This window comes from Erinaceus europaeus, chromosome 13, assembly GCF_950295315.1.
Source record: "Erinaceus europaeus chromosome 13, mEriEur2.1, whole genome shotgun sequence".
Lineage (NCBI taxonomy): Eukaryota > Metazoa > Chordata > Mammalia > Eulipotyphla > Erinaceidae > Erinaceus > Erinaceus europaeus.
The window spans coordinates 96,025,546-96,051,383 of NC_080174.1; the positions used below are offsets into that span (position 1 = coordinate 96,025,546).

The window sequence follows — 25,838 nt, forward strand, 5'->3', positions numbered from 1 at the left end:
ATACTCCCAGCCTGCCTCTCTCTTTACCTAGTGGGTTGGGGTTCTGTGGAATTCGTGCTCCAGGACACATTGTTGAATTTGTTTATTTTTGTTATATTTCATAGGGTCTGTGGCTATACTAGTTTTTTTTTTTTTTCCCTCTGAACCTGAACTCTCATATGCAGGTGGATCCAAGTTATTGTCTGGGGAGATGATGTCATGGCTAGAAAAAAGGATCATAAAGCTGGATCAGGACAGAGAGTAGCTCAGAAGTATGAAAAAGGTGTCGGGGAGTCGGGCAGTAGCACAGCAGGTTAAGCACAGGTAAAGCACAAGGATCCACATCAGGATCCTGGTTGGAGCCCCTGGCTCCCCACCTGCAGGGGAATCGCTTCACAAGTGGTGAAGCAGGTCTGCAGGTGTCTATCTTTCTCTCCCCCTCTCTGTCTTCCCCTCCTCTCTCCATTTCTATGTCCTATCCAAAAACAATGACATCAATCATAACTACAACAGTAAAACAACAAGGGCAACAAAAGGGAATAAATAATAAATTAAAAAAAGAAAAAGTTGTCTAATTATTGGTGACTATACACCCCATCGATTTGACGTGATGTAGGGCTGCGTGATGAAGTGGTATCTCATTGTTGTCTTTATTTGCATTTCTCTGACAATCAGAGACTTGGAGCATTTTTTCATGTGTTTCTCAACCTTTTGGATCTCTTCGGTGGTGAATATTCTGTCCATGTCCTCCCATCATTTTTGGATGGGGTTATTTGTTGTCTTGTTGTTGAGTTTCGCAAGCTCTTTATATATGTTGGTTATTAAACTCTTGTCTGATGTATGGCATGTAAAAATCTCCCATTCTGTGAGGGGTCTCTTGGTTTGGGTAGTGGTTTCTTTTGCTGTGCAGAAGCTTTTAATTTGATGTAGTCCCTTAGGTTTATACTTGCCTTAGTCTTCTTTGTAAGTGGATTTGTTTCATTGAAGATGTCTTTAAAATTTATGCGTAAAAGAGTTCTGCCAATATTTTCCTCTAAGTATCTGAAGAGACTCTGGTTTCCCCTTTTATTAGTCTGAGCCCCTTTGTCAGAGATTAGATATCCATAGGTGTGGGGCTCACTTCTGGACTCTCAATTCTATTCCACTGGTCAGTGTATCTATTCATGTTCCAGTACCAAGCAGTTTTTATGACAATGGCCCTATAATACAATTTGAGATCTGGGAGTGTGATGCCTCTGGTTCTGTTCTTTTTTCTCAAGATTGTTTTGGTAATTCTAGGTCTTTTCTGGTTCCAGATAAACATTTGTAGCATTTGTTCTATTCTAAAAAATGTGCTTGGTATCTTGATGGGGATAGCATTAAATTTGTAGATGGCTCTGTGTACTATATTCACTTTGATGATGTTAATTCTACGAACCCATGAACATGGAATATCTTTCCACTTCTTTGTGTCTTTTTCAGTTTCTTTGAGTAATGACTCATAATGTTCAGTATACAAGTCTTTCACTTCTTTGGTTAGATTTACTCCTAGATATTTTATTGTTTTTGTTGCTATAGTAAAAGGAATGGATTTCTTGAATTCAGCTTCTTCTAACTTAGTGTTTGCATAGAGGAATGCCATTGACTTTTGAATGTTAATTTTATAGTCTGACACCTTACTATATTACTGATGATTTCCAAAAGCTTCTTGCTGGATTCCTTAGGTTTTTCCATGTAAACCATCTGGTCCATGACTTTTAATTTTGGGGAGGTTTTTGATAACTGTTTCAGTTTCATTGGCTGTGATGGGCCTGTTCATGTTATCCACTTCCTCTTTACTTAGTTTTGGAAATAGGTAGGTGTCTTAGAAATCGTCCATTTCTTCCAGGTTCTCTAGCTTGGTGGTGTATAGTTGTTCATAGAAGCCTCGCATGATATGTTGAATTTCTGTGGTGTGTGTTGTGATATCTCCTCTTTCATTTACTATCCGATTTATGCTGGGAAATTGTGCAGATGCAGTCACATCTGCCATGTTGTCCCCTCAGGCTACTGCTAGTTCTTGGAGTGCCTGTTTCGCCATGTGGTGCCCTCAGGGCATTGACTATTTCCCCATGATATTTGGAGTGCTTTGGTCACTCCTCCCCCTTCCCATTCTCATGAGAGTTATTATCCTATCCTGGAGTGCTATGGTTACTCCTCCCCCTTCCCATTCTCCCGAAAGCTGCTCCTATAAAATCCCTTCTTCTTCCACACCTTTCTCTCTTGCCAGCGCTTCCCTTCGGTGTTCAGACACAGGAAAGGTTACTGCCTGAGGTGGCCATTTTCGCAACCTCCACGTGGCCCAACCTGCTTCTCTAGCACCCAACTCTAAGGTGCCAGCGCAAATAAACATTTGTGTTTCCTCTTCGCTCCGCACCTCCACTCTTCTCTGCGGCACACAACAACAGATTTATTTGGGTCTTCTCCCTTTTTTGTTTTGTGAGTCTGGCTAAAGGTTTGTTGATTTTGTTCATTCTTTCGGAGGTGGCCGTCAGCCACGTGTCTGTGGCCTGGCAGGACTGGCCTGCTGGAGCTGGTTCCGCTGCAGGATCCTGTGCAGCGACTCTGCAGCCGCCTCACGTGCTGCCCTTCCACCGGTTTGGGCCAGGTCTCAGCATCAGAGAGGTTTGGTCATTGTTTTCTAAGGCTCCAGAATTGTGCTCACAGAAATAAAATGATTAGTAGCTAACGCGACTTCCCCAAACGCTTTATTTGTGGATAGAGGTAGAAACCCAAAGGGAGTGTCCAGGAGGTGGTGCAGTGATGGGGCTTTGGACTCTTGAGCATGAGGTCCTGAGTTGGATCCCCAGCAGCACATGTGCCAGAGTGTTGTCTGGTTCTTTCTCCTCCCCCTGTCTTTCTCATTAATAAATAAGCACTTATTTTGCCACCAGGATTATCAGTGTGGCTCAGTGCCTATACTATGAATCCACTGCTCCTGGAGGCCATTTTTTCCCACTTTGCTGCCCTTGTTTTCTTTATTATTATTGTTGTCATTAACATTGTTGGATAGGACTGAGAGAAATGGAGAGAGGAGGGGAAGGCCAAGGGGAGAGAAAGACCTGCAGACCTGCTTCACTGCCTGTGATGTGACTCCCCTGCAGGTGGGGAGCTGGGGGCTTGAACCAGGATCCTCACACTGGTCCTTGTGCCACCTGCTCTTAACTTGCTGTGCTACCGCCCGCCGTGCAATAAATAAAATATTAAAAATAAAAGGAAGGAAGATTCACGGAGGGGAAGAGCAGGAGAGAGACACTGCAGACTTGTCTCATCCCGTGAAGCTTCCGCAGCAGACGGGGATGGTAGAAGGAAGGACTGAGGACCAAGGCCCCATGGACTGTGCCATGTCGCTTAGCTCTAAGTCCCCGCATGAGTCTAAAGTTTGCTAGTGCCCACAGGAAGGAAGTAAAAAAAAATTGCTTGAATGAGTTTTAATTTTTTTAAGTATCTTTACTGGGGTACTAGTGTTGGGAACATGTGTAAGCCTGATAGAGCTTAGGGAGAACCACCCCCATCTTTGGATGGAGGTCTGAGAAGATAACCTCTTGGTAAGTCTCTCTCAACCGAGGTGAGCATAAGGGGGAAAACTCAGACTTGGTTCTTTCCTTCTTGACTCTCAGGCCCACAGATACCCCAGTACTTCCCTCCATTAACCGCAGGCCACATGGCCGCAGATTCACTCATTCAAAGTCACCTTCTGATCACAGAAGAACACATCTTATCACACACTTCATCACACACCTCAGACCCCAGACAAGAGAAATTCCAAACTATATGGCTTTTTGATATTCATCTTCTGTCTCACCCTACGGGTTTAACCCCTATGTTTCTCTCAAATACCTTTGGATAATTAAGTTGCTTGTGTCATGGAAAATAACTGTCTTGTATCTCATCAATTCCTGTCATACCAGCCCCCTACCTTAGGGGCATGCTGACTGTTAAGAAACCTGTAATTTCTGACATAATTCAACAATAATTACGTCCATTGCTTTTCTATTTAACTCATGTCCACTTTGCTAATAAACGGACTCTAGGATTCTGGGATTCTAGGACTCAGATTCTAGGCACGCTGAGTCCCCTGGTGTCTTTTACTTCGTGTCACCCCTGTCGTGAGCGAGAAAGAACCAGCCCGTTACCTTTCCCCTGGAGACCACCCCACCATAGAGGGAGAGAGATACCCTGAAGGAAGTAAAAAAAAAATTTATGAGTTTTAATTTTTTTAAGTATCTTTACTGGGGTACTAGTTGTTACAATCAACAGTAAAATACAATAGTTTGTATACATGCAACATGCTCAGCTGTCCACATAGCAGTTCGACTCCCACTAAGTCCTCCTCTGCCTCATGTTCCAGGACCAGAGCCCTGCCCTCCACCACAGAGTCATTTCCTTTGTTGCAAGACACCAATGAATTTTAACTATCGATTCAGCCCACTGCACCCAGATCTTACCATCTCAACCTGTCAATTTGAAACTATGAGGCTGATTTCATAGCTTTAGTCATTGAAAAAAATACCCAGCATAATTGTCAAAGTCTGGCATTTGGTTGACACTTCAGGCAGAAGCATTTGAGCTGATGAGTTTCTGAGAACTCAGCAGCCACTGCAGTTAGTGACTGTTGTGTCAGACTCACAGAGGCACGAACACACTGCTGGCGGCCTCACGTTGTCACAGAGATGTGGTCGTTGCCATGACCCATCTCGCAGACTGTCACATTCTTAGAAAAGTCAGCTGTGTGCTCTGTCCTCTCAACTTGCTCTCTAGTCCTTTCATAGCTTTAGACACTTTGAACTGTCTCTGGACGGTTTCTTCTGATTAATTTTTCCAGCACCCTCCCCCATCAGCTATGGTGAGATTCCCTGACTTAATGTTCATGTGAACATGGCCCTTTTCTGTGCTAATTTCTTTCTTTCTTTCTTTCTTTCTTTCTTTCTTGCTTGCTTGCTTGCTTGCTTGCTTGCTTGCTTTTTTATTACTAGAGCACTGCTCAGCTCTGGCTTATGGTGGTGTAAGGATTGAACCTGGGACTTCAGAGCCTCAGGCATGAGTCTCTTTGCATAACCATTCTGCTATCTACCCCCACCCTTCTGTGCAAGTTTCTATGAATTTTTACAAGCTGCTTTGAAAACAGGCACAAAGAATTAGAAATATTTCTAAGACAGTTTACTCTTGTGTAATACTAGTACTAAATGTGGGAGGTCTGCACAGCTTTAGAAATTGTTGTGAGCATAGATGGAAAAATGCCCTACTATTAATTATTTAAATAAGCTAAAGAATTCTGCTGCAGTACTCATATATTGACTCTAGTTGGTGATCTAACACCACATTACACTCTAACATCACACTCTAACATTAAAATGTTATTGAAATGCAGTTTGGAAATCTTAATATCCTGACATCAGATTCTTATAATTACAATTATGTATCCAAATATCCTAACATCAGATTCTTATAATTACAATTATGTATCCAAATACCTCCTCAGTATAAAACAGGTGCACAGGTAAGGCCAAGACAAATTATGTCCTCAGGTTAACAAAGCTAGTCCAGGCTGAGTTCTGGTCAGGATGGGTCCTTATTCTGGTCTGTATGGTTCCTGGGTCTGGTCCTGATCTGTTCCAAATAGCTGGTTCCTTTCTGCGTCTGGTGGGGAATCTGCAAACACCTCCCTGATTGCCATGGGATATGCCGGATGGGGGCTTCTGAACTTACAGACTAGCAGGGAGTTCAAAGGTTGCCATCCATGTCCAAATGTCCATGGCTTTTATCCCTGAGCTAGGCTGGGATTAGGTCATTTCCAGCCAATGAGAATTGGGGTCTTCCTTACAGGTAGGTCTAACTTTATCAGGTGATACAGATGTAGGGCTTACCCTGCACAGGACTTTATCTTATGCTGGTGTAAGGGGCGTTTCAGAAAACTCAGGGGCCACATTGAGCTTGTCCTGCACAAGACTTTGTCTTATGCTGGCCTGCAGGGGAATTTCAAAGAACTACGGGGGCTGCATAAAGCTTGCTCTGCACTGGACTTTATCTTATGCCAGTGCAGGGCCATTTCAGGGCGTTTATCCTGCATAGGACTTATCTATGCAGGCCTGCCGGACTTGGGGGCCAAGGTTCTAAGTTTTATCTTTCACTTTCCTTTGTCGCTTAAAACACAAGAGTATTTTAGCACTTAATTTTAACAATGTTACATCACTCAAATAAGCATTTTAACATTTCAAACTCAAAATAATATTCTAACACTGGAATATTCACTTTAACTTTAACAAACACTCTAAACTGAAACAACTTATCATCCTATTTCCAGCCTATTTAAACATTTCACACTCAGAGGAATACTTTCACACTTAATATTCTCACACTTCTTATATATGTCTTAAGTACACACTTATTGTTTCATGTACATATTATTATTTCAAGTACATATTGTTTCACATACACACTTTAGTATTCTAAGTTCATATACCTTATAGATTAAAATTATTCTAGTCTAAGTTTGGGCATAAGTCACAACACTAGGTTCACACTCCTTATACATTAATATTCTATTCTAAGTTTGGGCATAAGTTACAACATATTTGTTCAGGAATTCGAGGTCTCAGCCCTTGTGTTGAAGGGGTTGTGTTTTATTCATCTGGTATATGTAAGGGACACTTAACTGAATGCTTGAATATTCTTGTTTGTGACATCTCATCCCCTTGGTCCCAAGGGCCTAGAAGGCCCGAAAGGTCCAGTGGTCTGTGGGGAGCTTGAGAGAAAACTGGGCCGTACCATATACCAGCTCACTGTGCCTGCACTTACCTGAGGTGCAACATTTAAGTCCCCTCCAATAACTGAGCTATGTATTGGTGACTACATTCCTCGATTTGAGGTTTTAAGATCATATGAGCTGCATGTGGTTCTAAAGTTTTGGGCTGATAGGCCTTGTCTGGTGGGGGGTGTCTAGAGTACCAATCTCCTTCCAGGATTGTGAATGTGCCCTCTGGTTGCCTAATTAACATGTATAAAATAAGAAATACTGTGTATATGATCCTTTACCTGTGTAACAGGCTCACAATCCTGCTGCCCAGGTTGCTGTCTGTAGTAGAGGGTCCCTGTGTACACGTTTCTTAGTATTTAATGGGTCATGCCCTATCAGATGGTGTGCTAGAGTGACCAACTGGTCTTCATCTTCTGGCCCTGGCTTTGAGTAAGTTTTCCAAAACATAATACTGTATTTATATGTACAAAATTGGCAATGAATTTCCTTTAGGAAAAATGTTTCTACAGAGTCTAGATTGGACATTGTATATATGAAACAAAACAGTAAGCCTTCAGAATGCATTTTGTAACAATTATAGAAAAAACAAAATTGATTACTTCGTGTTCCCAGATCACACTTCCACCTGGAGTCCCATGGATGTTCCTTCTTTTGGTGTCTTCCAGACCTGATAGACATAGTCATAGCAACAGTGGCACACTGGAATGCAAATTCTGACTATAAATGCTAGAATATCAATTACACAGCTGATCCAAAACATCTCTTTCACCCAATATCACCAATCACAAATATGTATACACAGAAAATCAAGTTGCACAGATCAGGCCAGAATACCACCGAATGAGTATCTCTTAATAGCTGTACTAGTGGATCTGTGTTTAAAGGTGTTGGGTTGTAATACTCCCACAGTTTGATGTGCATCATGGATCTTTGCCTTGAGCAACTGTTCCTGTTTCTCTATTTTCCATTTATGTATACTTTTTAACTGTTTCTCTTTCCTTGTGGCAATACCCCATATTTCATTAGCAGTTTTAATAAAATGGATAATTTTCCCAGTCTAATTCAAAGTCAAATAGTTTGGACGTATCAAAATAATGCTTCTCTTCATAGTGTAGAGTGGTGATCAGGGTGGTATTATGCACTGTGGCTTCTGAAGAATTGGTCAGTATATAACACCCCTTTGTCAAAGTATAAATAATGCTTACTTCTTCCAAGGAGGTTTTATTCTGATAAGTGCACACTAGTTGAGTGGGCACAGCTGTACATATTAAAAAGGTGCAATCACCCAATTTTTTAAGCATTTTTGGCACTAGTGCCTTTGCTAAAGTTGTGGTTGCCAGTTTTACCTCACGGAGGCCTTTATGTGTAAATAAGTTTGGTCTTAATTACAGGCACTCCTCCACAGGTATATACATTGATGTGTTAGTAGTATTCAGATCTGTGCACAAGAAATGGTCCACAGGTATAACCCATTCATTACTCCAGGGTTGAGGAACAACCTGAGTGTGATGATCAGCTACGTAAGTATTACCCAAGAATATTTGCAGCAAACTTGGTTTACATATTCCATCTTCACACCAAGATTCACCCTCGGGGTTCCGTCTAGTTTGAAATTCTCTAGTCCTTCTCCCATTTCCAGTGGTAAAGAAAGTAGTTCTTTCTAGCTCCTGGAGTGTAGAAGTGTACATCTGACACATCACTAGATTGTGATTCTCCACTATCAATGACAATGTCCTATTGTATTCTTGTTGGTAAGTCTCCTCCACTGCCTTCATCTCAGTCTGCATGGGATTGATAATTATATGCATAGAATCCAGTCCTTTAGATAATGCATGGATGCCTCTGACTGAGCCCTTATTCAGTCTCTCCAAATTAGCTATGTCTACTCTAAGGGGCTGCATTAGGGTGGCTGCAATACCACCTCCCAATATGCCTCCAACTATTGTTCCATCCATAAAGGCTACTGCTGCTAGGAACAGTAAAGGTTTTCTTCCCATCCATTGTGGATCGGAGTATTGTAAGCTACTCAGGAATATTTTTGCAATATTTACAAAAATATTTGTAATATTTATAATATTTTTGTAAAGGCTGTAAGAGGAATGGAAATCTGTATTGGCCTGACACATGGTGTTAGTATCATAGTTACAGGTAATTTCAGGTTGAGTACCGCCATGGGGGCTCTGGTTATCTTTGGGTTTCCCTTTGGTGGAATTAACCATCCCCTAGGGTAATGAGCAGTCTTGAAATACATATATTCTGTGTCATTTCCTTTCTTATCGGTAAGAGTTCCTCTATCCACTATACATGCTCTATGGGTTAAGTTACAAGTCTGGAAATTCATTGGTGTATAGTACATTACATCTCATGGTTGAGTGAATAAATTGGTCATATCCTGTTTGGGTTTCAGTGCTGTCCAGTCAGACATATGCCATATTTGAGGTCCAAACTCTTCCTCTTTAAGAGCTATTACATGTGGTGTCCAAAGTCCGTTTTAATGAGAGGTAGTATATAATAAAAATAATATGGTAGTCTTGTATGTTGTATCTCATGGACTCCTTTCATGGTAAGGTTCCATGATTTCCACCACTGTAGTGGTTTATTATCTGCTTCCTTAATGTGATATCTAGGTCTGCCCTGAGCTATGATCTAGATCACATCCTGCTAGTGTGAATTTAGAAATGGATAACACTGGTTTCTGATACTGTCTCCTTTTCCATCCTGAGAAATTAAATGCTTGCCTTATATGGATAGAGCTGTCCGGGAGAGTGATATGTCTTTCCCCAATTCTATGGTCCCTTCTGTGGCATTAATATTTTATGGTATTGGGAATACTCACCTGTCAGGATTAATTCCAAAAATCACAACCCTCAATCATAGTATAGGAGGGTATACACCTTCTGGTAGAGGTATGGGTGTTATGAATCTGAAGACAATGTATAAAGGAAAATATCAAATTGTATGCTGTACTTTTGCTATCTTGTACAGGTCCTACCAGAAATTCCTTATATGTATGAATTGATTGTGTTGGCACCCCAGGCGATGTTACATTAATACAATATATTGGGTGTTCAAAAACTAATGGGATAGGTTTACCTATCATAGGCCAGAGGTTGTCAGATATATAGTATAGGTGTAGAGTGCTGGAGTTGTTATATAGGTGTGCTAACTTGTTAGTTTTCTTAAAGTTACTTAATAGAGATCCCTGTGGTGATATTCATTTCCCCAGTATGATTATAATAATTGCCTTTCCCTTACAGTATGTGGCCAGTAATTTAAGAGCCATATGGGTTTCTCTCTCTTGCCTTTATGGTACCCTGGTACAACACAACAAGTGTGGGTAGCTCCCTGTGGTGAACAATACAACTTAGTTTTCTTAGGGGCATTGGATTGCCATGGTTGTGGCCCAATATCTATTAAGATTAATGGCATCTGATAAGGATGTACACCTAGAGTCATGATTTTCATCCACTGTTCCCATGTGGGCCACTTCTCCAGGGAAGTATCCACATAAGGCGATACCTCATCATAATACCCTAAGTGTCCAAAAAAATGCTAGGTTGGGAAATTCTGCTACACACAGCCATATAGTACTATCACTTGAATTCCTTAAGAACCCATCCTCATTCTGTATGTTGTCCTTTAAAGTCTTGGGGCATAAATTTCCCCATGGAATTGGTAGGTCTGGAACTCCTCTTTTAATCAGTGTAGGCTTTACATATTCCCTTTACTACATGCAGTCCAACTCATTGGATTGCTTGGATCTACAGATTCAGTGGTGGTGACTGATTCACTAAATTCATAATCCTTCCCTTGCATTGCTTCTGCAGACTCATTCTAAGTTATCCTGTTGTCATCATCCCAAGTATTTTGAACAACCATGGAGAAGAATGCTCTTCACAGCGTCATGTTCATAGACATATCACCATCAAAAGGATGTAAAGTGAAAACTGCTTGAAACACATCCCCTGTTAGCTTAAATGCCATCTGATGTATGCAGCTTGGTGTCCTCCAGTGTGTGGAGTATATTGCCATGGTATCTGTCTTATAGTTCCACACTTCTGAGAAATGACATTTCAATGGATTTTTCTCAAACCTCTTAGTATTAACGGAGTCATTAGTTACCAGCATATATATCTTATTAGGATGGTAATGTGCTACCCTAGCTCTGTAATGATCATACCTTGGATTACAGGCATATGTGAGACTATGAATATTTCTGCCAAAATGATTGTATGTTAGAAACAACATTAGTATATAAGGTCTCATCAGTCCAATAGAGAGGGAGATTCCTCTCAGGGTCCGCTTCCTTTGGTGTCCATGCCTTCAGTGGCTCTGCAGTTGGCTATTCTGTTATAGTGGATTTGGATTTTGCAGGAGTACTGGTTGTACTGGAGACAGTACTGTCGGCGCTGATAGTAGTGTCATCTGCCTGAGTGCTGGTGATGATGCCAAGAATGTGGTCACTAACAATGTCATATTTGATGTGTGTGTAACACTAGGTGTAGTAAGCTCTGGCATTGTGAGGGGTAGGGTCTGCGTGGAGGGTTCAAGGTATCTCACTGGCCCACTACAGATGACTTTTCTTTTTCCCAGCAGAATGAGAATTAATAATCCTCACATCACTAATAATCCCCACATCCCTTCAGCCACTGTCTTTGCTCCTCGCAAAAGTGTGCCTCAGTCCAGCAGATGGTGTAATTAGCTAGCAGGACTCCTAGTCTCTTGTTCCCTGTGATATCGCTCTGGTTGCAACTATAAATTCTCTGGCAAATAGCTGCAATCTCATGCACAATAGGGCCTCCTAGGTAAATAACACACAGAATAACAACTAACACTAGGATGTACCTTGTGCACATCCTCTTATGATATTTGGTCTAGTTTGGCCAACCTTAAGTCAGCTTTGTCCTTAGTAATTCTAGTGATGTTCCCTTGACCTTCTTTTTTTGTTGTTGTTGGAATCAGCTGAGATTTTATTATCTTTGGAGAAACATAAAAACATTAAGTCACATAAATTGAAATTGGACTACATATAGGGGATTTTTTATTTTAAGAAAGCTTTTCACCATATGAAAGACTGGTTCTTTATGTGAAGGTTGTCACGGTTTTAGTCTTTTATTTGTGACCAGCAGGACGTACAAGGCCAGGAAAAATATTAAAATTGATAATCTAATGACTTAGAATTTGTTTAAATATCTTTATATAATTTTAAAACGCCTTTTTAACAAAAGTGACTAACATCTTTGTAGTATGATTTTAAAATCACTTAAACAATTTAAACTTATTATTAGAACTTAGTTTAATGTTAGGATCATAGTACTTTCCATTGACCTTCTGCCTCAATCTCAGCCTTTCCCAGTGATTGCGTTTTCTTGTCCCTGTAGAGACAAGTGTCTGGTCTAATTAGTTGTTGGTCTGAGAGGTTCACATATTCTAAAATAACTTCTTGTCTGATTACCTCTCAAATAGGGGAGTCTCCATAGAATCTAGGCCTGTTGTTTAACTCAGAAGATGCCTTTACTATTGCTTCCTCAAGATTTTCATAATCACTGTTCATTAATTTAATTTTAATGAACCCATTCCATCTCTCTACATAGCCTGCTGCTGTTGGGTTGTAAGCCATATGGAATTCCCACATGATACCTAAGTTCTGTGCCCATTGTTGGATCATGTTTCCAGTAAAGTGGGTTCCTTGACAATGGGAATAATATATGCTGATATCCAATTGCATAAAGTAAAAATAGCCAGATTTTGGGAGGGACTATTGCCACTTCTTGCTCATCCTAGACCTGTACATACATCCACTATTGTACATGCATATCTTTCCCTGTACTGTCTAGGGGTCCTATAAAACCTATTTGTACGGTATGGGTAAAATGTAATTTTATTGCTGTCTGTCCTGGGTATCTATGAGAAAATCTACTTTGTTCATTTGGACAATTCTTACAGGACCTGACAGCTTCCTTTACCGGGTGCCAAGTGACTTTAGCATTCCTTTCTTTAAACCACTTGTGTTTTCCATGAGTCCCAGGATGACGTAAAAACTCATAAACTTCTAAGATTTCCTCTAGTGTGATGAGTCTAATCTGGGAGTCCCTTTTTAACTTTAATTTTGTTCCTGTGTTTTCTGTCACTCTCCATCCCCTGTCTATTTTTCCTATAAGAGCTGCTAATTTATCAACCTCATTATTATATTTAGTCTGTAAAGATTCCTCTTTCTTATGAGCATCTACATGGTATACCTGAATTTTGATCTGTCTCCCAATCTGGTGTAGCTCCTTCCATGCTTCCTTACTCCAAATCGCCTTTCCATTGATTTTCCAATCTGTATGTTCCCATTTTCCTGACCATAAGGCTATCTCGTTCACTACACACCATGAGTCAGAGAACAAATGTAAATCCTTTCTCTCCTTCAAGGACTGTCTGGCAGCTAAAAGAGCTGCTATAATTTCTGCATGTTGTGTGGAGTGGGACTTCTTCTAGCGTTTGCCCTTCTTCCGTAGCCAGTCAACAGCGTCAGGTTGAGCCTGATGTCTGCTTGTTGCTGGCTTTGAAAGTGACTGGGATCCATGTGGATTCAGTCGGCTAGGAAGGATCGTCAGTTTCCCCAATAAATGGGTACTCACGGGATGCACCACGAGAAGGTCGATCCAATGCATCCCAAAGTGGAGTGGGACGTGCCTTGATCAATCATGATCATGTTATTGGATGGCCGCAACGCCTTGGCTTCCCATCTTACCATCTTATTTTGGGTGGTAGAGGAACCATCAGTGAACCAGGCATTAACCAGAGAGGAGTATAGCCCAGGTCCCCATCATCCAATCGGTACCTGTTTCTGGGGAGAGGAGGTGTGGGGGGAGGAATACACGGGAGCTTGTTATAACACCTTCTCTGACACCATGGGTACCATCCCCTTTGCTACTAGGGATACCCACAAAGAAATGAAACTCTGAGAAATACCATTTCCATTGAAGTACCTTTCCTTCCATGGGTAGGCCAGCCCATGCCTCTGCCGGTGACTTGAACCAATCTAATATAGGCACTGTAGTTCTGAGGATTATTCCTCAAAATAGAGTGGCATGTTCTCAAAGCTTCACAGACTGTCCATACATACTTTTCAAACAAAGAAAATTTGTTCTCTGACCATGGGAATCTTTTACTATAAAATCCTATGGGAGTGAACCTGCTCTGTTCCCTCACAAATATATTCCAGTTTCCCCAACTGGGTTTATAGAGTACATCAATGACTACTGTTTGACCTTCCCTAATATAAGTGAGCTCCTTATATTCTATAATCCACTTCTTCACTATACCAAAGGCCTCTTATGGTTCTCCCTGTTCAAAATCTTCAGCTTTCTTAGTTATATCATACAAAGATTTAAGCACCATTTTTAAGTATGGTATATGGTTCCTTCAATACATGAATGTACCTACTATAGCTAGCTGGGTTTGAGACTTATTCTGTGGTGTTGGTAGGGCCTTAATTTTGTCTTGCAGCCTCAGGAATTTAAGGTCCCGTGGTTGACCAATGTACTCCTAAGAACTTTATACTTTTGGGAGTCGGGTGGTAACACAGTGGGCTAAGTGTGCATGGAATGAAGCACAAGGACCTGCTTAAGTATCCGGGGTTTCCCCACCTGCAAGGGAGTTGCTTCACAAGCAGTCTGTAGGTGTCAGTCTTTCCTCCTCTTTGTCTTCCCCACTTCTGTACATTTCTCTCTGTCCTATCCAACAACAATGACAACAGCACTAATAACTACAATGATAAAGAACAACAAGGGCAACAAAAGGGAAAATAGAAAGAAAGAAAGAAAGAAAGAAAGAAAGAAAGAAAGAAAGAAAGAAAGAAAGAAGAACTTCGCACTTTCAGCAGGGCCTTGGACCTTATCCTGATTAATAGTCTATCCCTGTTGTCTGAGTTGTTTAACAGACATCCAGAGCCTGTGTCACAGTGTCCTTATTCTGCCCTATAATAAAAGATAATCTACATAAGAAACACTTTCACATCCCTTTGTTAGCTGTAATGTCTCTAAGCTTGTTCTGAGGTTATTATGTGAAATTATAGGACTATTTCTGTACCCTTGTGGGACTCGAGTAAACTGCTATTGCTTTCCCTGCCATGAGAATTTTGTAATCTCTCTGGATTCTGGTGCTAAAGGTATGGCAAAGAACATGTCAGTTAAGTCTATGGTGGCTAGCCATTTAGGTGAAGCCTTCCTAATTCTTAGAAATATATCTTCTACATCTGGTAATTGTCCTGGCATCTTTCCTGTTCTTTCGTGAACTCTTCTGTAGTCCACTGTCATCCTCCATTTAACTTTGGGCTTCTGAACTCTGAGTAGGTTCTATAATTACTTCCTTTAGCATTATCTTAATTGTTTCACTAATTTCTTCCATTCCTCCCTTAATTGGGTACTGATTAGTCAAGCTAGGTTCTGTGGGTGGTCATTTAATATCAAGTATATTTACAGTGGTTAGGCCACATGGAATTGCTTTAGCAATTCTCTTCATACATAAAAACTTAATATCTTACGTATTTATCCTATACCTAAAATATTTTCTGGTGCATTACAACATGCAAATCTAACTCTGATTTGCTTATCATAAGTCTTAACTACTCAATATACTATAGGTGCCTTAATCTCTCCTTAGACTGGTCTCTGAGCTTTGCACCATGTGTGCTTAACATGTTGCACTACCACCCGACTGCCCTTTTACTCAATTTTTGTGGATGCTTTTGCTGAAGAAAAATTTAAAGGGTTGGAAAGAAATGTCAGTAGAATTTGTGGGCTTTGTCATGGTCCTAATAGGCAGTATAACTCACTAAATGTTTCCATAACCTCTTCTGTTTACATTGAACAGCTAGTATATTGTACCTTTTATTCACTACAGTATCTTCCATCTAGGGCCCATACTGTCCAGTGAAGAGGCTGTGCTGCTAGATTTAAAACAGAGTTTCAAGCTATTGCTGTGATTGATCTTCTATTTTCTGGCCTGAAAGACATTCAGGGAAAGAGGAAGAAATGGCAGTTTCTTGGGTAAGTCACTTGCCCCACATCAGAGTCTTTCTTTTTCCTCTGGAATAATTTGTCTTTTAATTTATAGGTGTTTAATTTACTGTCTTTATTTTGTCTATCATATTTCTGTATCTGTCTTTTTCTCTCTTTTTACCAGTGTACTGCTCATCCCTGCCTTATATCCCTGGTTTATGGTCAGCGAATAGAACCTAGTACCTGAGAGCCTCAGGCAGAAGCTTTGTTATCTTCTTCTCTCCTGTATTTCTCTTTACACTTACTCATTTTTTATTATTATTTAATTTTTTTAAATCTCTTTAGATTTTTTTAAAAATATTTTATTTTCCTTTTTCTTGCACTGGTTGTTTTTAATTGTTGTCATCATTGTTAGATAGGACAGAGAGACATGGAGAGGGGAGGGGAAGACACAATTCGCTCTCCTATTCTTTATCCCTCTGGGATTACCGACCCAGTGTCATTATGGAGTCCAGAAGGTGTAAGGTCTGGCATCTGTAATTCCTTCCCCACTGAACATGAGAGTTGACAGGTCAGTCCATACTCCCAACCTGTCTCTATCTTTCCCTACTGGGGCAGAGCTTTGGGGAATCAGGATTCATTTATTTTACATTTTTAAATGTATTTTATTTTTAACTTGATTTAAAATTTTTTTAATTGTCTTTATGTATTTATTTGGATAGACACAGCTGGAAATCAAGAGGGAAGGATGGGATAGAGAGACAGAGACACAGACAGACACCTGCAGCACAGACTCACCACTCATGAAGCTTTTCCCTTGAAGATGGGGACCAGGGACTCGAACCTGGGTCCTTGAGCACTGTAACATGTGCGCTCAACCAGGTGCACCATGACCCAGCACCTTTACTCTTCAAACTCTTACTTTCCATTTTGTATTATCACTGTTGTATTATCAACATTCTCGAATGTCATGTTATATATAGATATAGGTATAGATATAGATATATGCAAGAAATGGGGGCAGGGTGAAGCCCATACAATTGTGAGACTTCCCTCTACAGCTGTTGGCGAGATGGGTGTTGAACCCATCTGGGATCTCTCAGGTGATCATTTGTGGTCTCTACTTGGTAGGACCCCAGAAAGACCCTGCGAAATAATTTTTGAATACCAAGACATAACTCGTGTTGTAAGTGCAACTGTGTCATACGCAGATACTGAGTTTCAAGCCCTGACAACACAGATAGACTTGAAAGGGAGGGGAAACTTCATGAGTGTTCCACTGGTGTCTTTCCTTTTTTCTCTCTTATCTTCTATCTAGAGAAAATAAATAAAATTGTTTCACCAGGAATAGTGGAATCATGCACAAATGAGGTTCATTAGAATACATACTTCCTTATATCCAGAGTCTTCAATTTATCTTTTTTTTATTTTTTATTTTTATCTTTTTTTATTCTTTATTGGGGAATTAATGTTTTACATTCAACAGTAAATACAATAGTTTGTATATGCATAACATTCCCCAGTTTCCCATTTAACAATACAACCCCCACTATGTCATTTATCATCCTTCATGGACCTGTATTCTCCCCACCCATGCACCCCAGAGTCTTTTACTTTGGTGCAATACGGCAATTCCATTTCAGGTTCGACTTGTGTTTTCTTTTCTGATCTTGTTTTTCAACTTCTGCCTGAGAGTGAGATCATCCCATATTCATCCTTCTGTTTCTGACTTATTTCACTCAGCATGATTTTTTCAAGGTCCATCCAAGATGGGCTGAAAACAGTAAAGTCACCATTTTTTACAGCTGAGTAGTATTGCATTGTGTATATATACCACAACTTGCTCAGTCACTGATCTGTTGTTGGACACCTGGGTTGCTTCCAGGTTTTGGCTATTACAAATTGTGCTGCCAAGAACATATGTGTACACAGATCTTTTTGGATGGATGTGTTGGGTTCCTTAGGATATATCCCCAGGAGAGGAATTGCAGGGTCATAGGGTAGGTCCATTTCTACCCTTGTGAAAGTTCTTCAGACTGTTCTCCACAGAGGTTGGACCAATTGACATTCTCACCAGCAGTGCAGGACGGTTCCTTTGACCCCACACCCTCTCCAGCATTTGCTGCTGTTACCTTTTCTGATGTATGACATTCTCACAGGTGTGAAGTGATATCTCATTGTTGTCTTGATTTGCATTTCTCTGACAATCAGAGACTTGGAGCATTTTTTCTTGTGTTTCTCGGCCTTTTGAATCTCTTCTGAGGTGAATATTCTTTCCAAGTCCTCCCCCCATTTTTGGATGGGGTTATTTGTTGTCTTGTTGAGTCTGGCAAGCTCTTTATATATGTTGGTTATTAAACTCTTATCTGATGTATGGCGTGTAAAGATCTTCTCCCATTCTGTGAGGGGTCTCTTGTTTTGGGTAGTGGTTTCTTTTGCTGTAATTTCTCTCTTTTTTAAAGTAGATTTTTAAAATATTTATTTAATATAGGATTGAGGCAAAGAGAAATAGATGGGGCAGGGGAGATAGAGAGGAAGAGAGATAGAAACTTGCAGCCCTGCTTCACATTTCAAGAAGCTTTCCTTCTTTCGGTGGGACCAGGGGGCTTGAAATGGGTCTTTGCACACTAAAAAGTGAACACATAACCAACTGTGCCACCACTTGGCCACCTAGCCTCCTTTTTTCTCTCTATGCAGCATTCTATGTGGGATGAATAATTCTTATGTTGATTAGTGGTGTAGGACTGTTGAAAATGTTTTAGTTTTTGCAGATAAAATTAATAACATTAATTCAATATTTCTACTGAGAAAGATGTCTGTCCTGGGATATCAGAGACCTAGCAAAATTCTGCTTAGTTTCCATGTGTGCTTTCCATAACCTTTGTCTAAGGTATTATAAAAATCAGTAAATTTCCAAAGGGTAATGAACCAGAATTACTCATTTTAAAAAAATATTGTTATCGTATACTTGTATCTGACAGTCAGTGATTGTGATTTTTTTTCTTTTTTCTTTAAGAAAGGATTAATTAACAAAACCATAGGGTAGGAGGGGTACAATTCCACACAATTCCCACCACCCAGTCTCCATATCCCACTCCCTCCCCTGATAGCTTTCCCATTCTCTATCCCTCTGGGAGCATGGACCCAGGGTCATTGTGGGTTGCAGAAGGTAGAAGGTCTGGCTTCTGTAATTGCTTCCCCGCTGAACATGGGCGTTGACTGGTCGGTCCATACTCCCAGTCTGCCTCTCTCTTTCCCTAGTAGGATGGGTCTCTGGGGAAGCGAAGCTCCAGGACACGTTGGTGGGGTCTTCAGTCCAGGGAAGCCTGGCTGGCATCCTGATGACATCTGGAACCTGGTGACTAAAAAGAGAGTTAACATACAAAGCCAAACAAATTGTTGAGCAGTCATGGACCCAAAGCTTGGAATAGTGGAGAAGAAGTGTTAGGGCGGTACTCACTGCAAACTGTAGTGTACTTCTGCTTTCAGGTATATATTTTGCAGTAGTTTATGGATATGTGTGAACATATGCTCTCTTATATCTAGGTTTTGGGACTTTGTTAGAAAGTGAACCACCTGAGATGGAATTAAAGTATGCTATGAAAGGAAAGGTCTCACCCAAGTAATAAAGCTGAAGGGTTGTCATTCCACACGTGAAGTCTCTGGGCACAGTCTGAAATGAAGCATGTTGAGGTGGCAATCGTTGTGTTGGTGAGGTTGTGGTCAGCAGATGCAATATTATTTGATATGGATTGGGAGAGGCATATGGGAAAGTGGGCCCTATACAATGGTTCCAGGACTGGGGGAAGTGGAGGCTCTATAGTGGAGATGTGAGGTTCCTGCTGTCTTAGGGTTCAAAAAGACAATGGATAGTTAATATTATCATCAATGGACAGAAGCTGAAAGCATTCCCCCTCAGATCGGGGACTAGACAGGGCTATCCACTGTCACTGTTACTCTTCAACATAGTATTGGAAGTTCTTGCCATAGCAATCAGGCAAGAGAAAGTAATCAAAGGAATACAGATTGGAAGGGAAGAAGTCAAGCTATCACTATTTGCAGATGATATGATAGTATACATAGAAAAACCTAAAGAATCCAGCAGAAAACTACTGGAAGTTATTAGGCAATATAGCAAGGTATAAGGCTACAAAATCAATGTACAAAAATCAGTGGCATTTCTTTATGCAAACACTAAATCTGAAGAAGACATCTAGAAATCATTCCCATTTACTGTTTCAGCAAAATCAATCAAATACCTAGGAATCAAGTTGACCAAAGAAGTGAAAGACTTGTATGCTGAAAACTATGAGTTGCTACTCAAGGAAATAGAAACTGATCTTTTTAAAAAAATATTTATTTAGTCCCTTTTGTTGCCCTTGTTCTTTTTTTGTTGTAGTTATTAGTTATTTTTTAAATTTTTTTATTATATTTATTTTCCCCTTTGTTACCCTTGTTTTTAATTGTTGCTGTTGTTATTGATGTTCTCATTGTTGCATAGGACAGAGAAATTGGAGGAGGGGAAATCAGAGAGGGGGCGAGAAAGATAGACACCTGCAGACCTGCTTCATTGCCTGTGAAGTGACTCCCTCTATCTCAGTGTGTGTGTCAGTTGAAATTATTATTTATGTGTGATAAATGAAATAATGTTTATTTTCTTTTAATGAGAAGAACTTAAAGTCCTAAGAAGACACAGCAGACTTTGAGCTCTAAGTCCCCAGGAGCTATAGGTTCAATTCCATTTACTTTCTACTTCACTCTGCCTATCAAATTCTCTTCACCTATATAAACTTTATATTATAAGTAAGGAAGACAATATCAAAAACTGCCCAGCACTTGTGAAGAGTACCTCACCTCTGTGCATGTGAGAACTAGGATATTGAATCTTGGTCCTTTTATATGGCAGCATGAGCACCCTATGAGTTGTACTCCCACACAACCACTAAGGCAATATCATTTACTAATTACAAAACTATAGATGGGGAATTGTGAGGTTCTCTCTCTGTACTTAGGGCCTCATGAAAGAGAGTCCAATGTTCAAATCAATGTACGAACTTGTAGAGCATGATTAAGAGGTATTTGGTTTTCAAGTCATCAAAGACATGTTTGTAGATGAGACAATCATTCACAGGCTTCCTAGAGACTGAATGACAAATGTGCTGTCACTCGCATTTTCTCACATGAACACATTGCACATATTTTAGGGCTCAGTGAACTATGAAGATGTAACTGTGATATTCACTCAAGAGGAGTGGGCACTATTGAATCCTTCAGAGAAGAAACTCTACAGAGATGTGATGTGTGAAAACTTGAGGAACTTTCTTTCAATAGGTAACTCTAATAGCCTTAATTTTTCAACTAGAAGACAAATCACTTTTTGTTCACCAGTGTAGAGACAGAGATACTGTTCAGTGAACAAGGTTTGATTGTGACTCATGATGGATGAAAAGTTCAATTGATTTGTATAATTTCTTTTTGTATTAATTATTATTATTATTATTATTATTTTTTTACCAGAACACTGTTCAGCTCTGGCTTATGATGGTGCGGGGGATTGAACCTGAGACTTTGTAGCCTCAGGCATGAGAGTCTGTTTGCATACCAATTATGCTATCTACCCTCTGCCTCTATTTTTATAATTTCTAATACGTTTTATATTTTGCAATTTTAGAAAAGATACAAGAACATTCCACCAAAGGGCAGCATAACTTACATGGAAGTAAACAAAGGTGAGAGTCACATTTACAATAAAGCATGATGTACCACATAAAGAACTGTGTTTTCAAAAGTTTTGTCTCTGTAATTTACTGAGATCAGGTGCCTGCATGGTTTCCCTGAATAAGTAGACTCATGGGTTCTTAATGGTGTGGTCTCTACTGACCTAACAATTGCATATGACCCCTTTTAATACAGTTCATTCAGAAAATGAAATTTATAGTCACAGCCACTAATAGATCAGTTTTTTAAATAAGCAAATCAAAAATTCTTCATGACTAGGTTATAGAATCGTTGGACAGGTGACTCCAATGTGATGTATGTGATGTACATGACTGAAGTTCCCATCTGAGGCACTGAGGACCATAATGATGTCCTACATTATCTGTCTTTCTCCATTTTACAGGAAAATCTTTCTCACATGTAACAAGTAAATGGAAATTTTTAAAAAGGAGCAAAGATGTTAAGTACTTATTAAATAGTACACCTGGAAGCAATAAGAATATTTTCAATGTATGAATATCTATATATTTGAATATTTTTATTCATTTTCTTTTTTGTTGTCCTTATTTTTCATTGTTGTTTTAGTTATTGTTATTGATGTTGTCATTGTTAGATAGGACAGAGAGAAATGGAGAGAGAAGGAGAAGACAGAGAGGGGGAGAGAAAGATACCTACAGACCTGCCTCACCACCTGTGAAGCAACCCCCCTGCAGGTGGGGAGCCGGGGGCTGGAACTGTGATCCTTGCAAATATGTATATTTTTATGATACTTAGACATAGCCCTTCCAGAAAAGATCAATATTTCTAGTGGAAAATTTCAAAACAGAGCCAAAACTTGCCATTAACCAATAGAAGTTCAATTAATGCATGCAAAATACCTGTAATGATACCATTATATTTGGCATAACATTTATATGAAAGTATTTAGGTATTATGAGTTTTTTATTTGGCATAATATATTTATACGAAAGTATTTAGGTATTATGAGTTTTTTATTTATTTACTTATATATTGGATAGCGACACACAGAAATCAATAGGAATGGGGAGGTAGAGAGGGGAGAGACAAAGACTCCTGCATTCCTACTTCACCACTTGCAAAGCTTTCCGCCTCTAGGTGGGGATGTGCGCTTGAACCCTCATCTTTGTTTGTTGTAGCATGTGTGTTCAGGCAGGTACACCACTGCCCATCCCTTTTTACTATTTTTTTATATTTTTATATTTATTTATTTATTCCCTTTTGTTGCCCTTGTTGTTTTTTATTGTTGTAGTTATTATCAATGTCATTGTTGTTGGATAGGACAGAGAGAAATGGAGAGGGGGGAGAGAAAGACAGACACCTGCAGACCTGCTTCACTGCCTGTGAAGAAACTCCCCTGCAGCTGGGGAGCCGGGGTCTCAAACCAGGATCGTTTCGCTGATCCTTGCATTTGGCGCCACCTGTGCTTAACCCACTGCACTACCGCCAGACTCCCTTTACCATTTTTTTAACTTTACTTTTAACTTGATTTTTTTATTATTTTTCAATATCTATGGTTTTATTCAGTAAATGTTTTTTTAAAACACTTAATTATCCCTTTTGTTATCCTTGTTTTTTATTCTTGTTGTTATTGATGTTGTCATTGTTGGATAGGACAGGGAGAAATGGAAAAAGAAGGGGGAATACAGAGGGGGAGAGAAAGACACCTGCTCACCTATTATACTGCCTGTGAAGCAACTCCCCTGCAGGTGGGTAGCCAGGGGCTCAAACCAGGATCCTTATAGTTTGTGCCACTTGTGCTTAACCGACTTCACTACCACCCGACTCCCTCAGTATATGTTTTAGTCAAATCTATTTCTAATGTCTGATTTTGTGGCTTATTAAGTAAAATAATGTCCTGCATTTTGATAATCAATTACAGTGTTATTCATAGAAATGTCATTAATTAATTGTTAATTATTTTACAGTAATACAACAGTAAAAATCTCTGAGGGCAAAGACAGTCAGAATGCTGGAATATCTCAAGAATGTGAAGTATACAGCAAATTATTCACTTATCCTATTCATTTTCAAAAACACGTAAAACAACATGGTGGAGAGAAACCCTATGAATATAAACAATATAATGGAACATTTAAGAGATCCAGTCATCTTTGGAAACATGAAAAAACTGACAGTGGAGAGAAACCCAATGAGTATAAACAATGTAGTAAAACATTCAGTCAAGATGGTCATTTTCATATACATGAACGAATTCACAGTGGAGAGAAACCCTATGAATGTAAACAATGTAGTAGAACATTCAGTCGTTCCAGTCATCTTCAGAGACATGAAAGAATTCACAGTGGAGAGAAACCCTATGAATGTAAACAATGCAATAAAACATTCAGTCGTTCCTGTCATCTTCAGAGACATGAAAGAATTCACAGTGGAGAGAAACCCTATGAATGTAAACAATGTAGTAAAACATTCAGGCAATCCAGTAATCTTCGGGCACATGAAAGAATTCACAGTGGAGAGAAACCCTATGAATGTAAACAGTGTAGTAAAACATTCAGTGATTGCAGTACTCTTCGGACACATGAAAGAATTCATAATGGAGAGAAACCTTATGAATGTAAACAATGTAGTAAAACATTCAGTTTTTCCCGTAGTCTTCAGTTACATGAAAGAATTCACAGTGGAAAGAAACCCTATGAATGTAAATTGTGTAGTCAAACATTCACGTACTCCTGTAATCTTCGGGCACATGAAAGAATTCACAGTGGAGAGAAACCCTATGAATGTAAACAATGTAGTAAAACATTCAGTCGTTCCAGTCATCTTCAGAGACATGAGAGAATTCACAGTGGAGAGAAACCCTATGAATGTAAACAATGTAGTAAAACATTCGGGCATTCCAGTCATCTTCAGAGACATGAAAGAATTCACAGTAGAGAGAAACCCTATAAATGTAAACAATGTAGTAAAATATTTAGTTCTTCCAGTAGTCTTCAGGCACATGAGAGAATTCACAGTGGAGAGAAACCCTATGAATGTAAACAATGTAGTAAAACATTCTGGCATTCCAGTAATCTTCGGACACATGAAAGAATACATAGTGGAGAGAAACCTTATGAATGTAAACAATGTAGAAAAACATTCAGTTTTTCCAGTAGTCTTCGGTTACATGAAAGAATTCACAGTGGAGAGAAACCCTATGAATGTAAATTGTGTAGTAAAACATTCAGGCAATCCAGTAATCTTCGGGCACATGAAAGAATTCACAGTGGAGAGAAACTCTATGAATGTAAACAGTTAGGTAAAACATTTGGGCATTCCAGTCTTTTTCTGAGACATGAAAGAATTCACAGTGGAGAGAAACCCTATGAATGTAAACAATGTAGTAAAACATTCGGGCATTCCAGTCATCTTCAGAGACATGAAAGAATTCACAGTGGAGAGAAACCCTATGAATGTAAACACTGTAGTAAAACATTCAGTCGTTCCAGTCATCTTCAGAGACATGAAAGAATTCACAGTGGAGAGAAACCCTATGAATGTAAACAGTGTAGTAAAACATTCAGTTATTCCAGTACTCTTCGGACACATGAAAGAATTCATAATGGAGAGAAACCTTATGAATGTAAACAATGTAGTAAAACATTCAGTTTTCTCAGTAGTCTATGGAAACATGAAAGAATTCACAGTGGAGAGAAACCCTATGAATGTAAATTGTGTAGTCAAACATTCACGTACTCCTGTAATCTTCGGGCACATGAAAGAATTCACAGTGGAGAGAAACCCTATGAATGTAAACAATGTAGTAAAACATTCAGTCGTTCCAGTCATCTTCAGAGACATGAAAGAATTCACAGTGGAGAGAAACCCTATAAATGTAAACAATGTAGTAAAATATTTAGTTCTTCCAGTAGTCTTCAGGCACATGAGAGAATTCACAGTGGAGAGAAACCCTATGAATGTAAACAATGTAGTAAAACATTCGGGCAATCCAGTAATCTTCGGACACATGAAAGAATTCATAGTGGAGAGAAACCTTATGAATGTAAACAATGTAGAAAAACATTCAGTTTTTCCAGTAGTCTTCGGTTACATGAAAGAATTCAGTGGAGAGAAACCCTATGAATGTAAATTGTGTAGTAAAACATTCAGGCAACCCAGTAATCTTCGGGCACATGAAAGAATTCACAGTGGAGAGAAACCCTATGAATGTAAACAGTTTAGTAAAACATTTGGGCATTCCAGTCTTCAGAGACATGAAAGAATTCACAGTGGAAACCCTATGAATGTAAACAATGTAGTAAAACATTCGTGCATTCCAGTCATCTTCAGAGACATGAAAGAATTCACAGGGAAGAGAAACCCTATGAATATAAACAATGAAGTAAAACATACAGTTT

General features: G+C 39.5%; 1 protein-coding gene across 1 annotated transcript in view; it reads left to right on the forward strand.

Moving 5' to 3' along the window:
* The window catches only part of LOC132542407 (zinc finger protein 420-like), a gene marked incomplete at its 3' end in the record, with an annotated part of 47,627 nt that extends 21,919 nt beyond the window's left edge, over window positions 1–25,708 (forward strand). Inside the window, 4 exon segments of the mRNA XM_060204978.1 lie at window positions 20,946–21,072; window positions 21,413–21,470; window positions 23,406–25,538; window positions 25,540–25,708. Coding sequence (XP_060060961.1) covers window positions 20,946–21,072; window positions 21,413–21,470; window positions 23,406–25,538; window positions 25,540–25,708 — 2,487 coding nt within the window.
* Window positions 25,709–25,838: the final 130 nt, after the last annotated feature.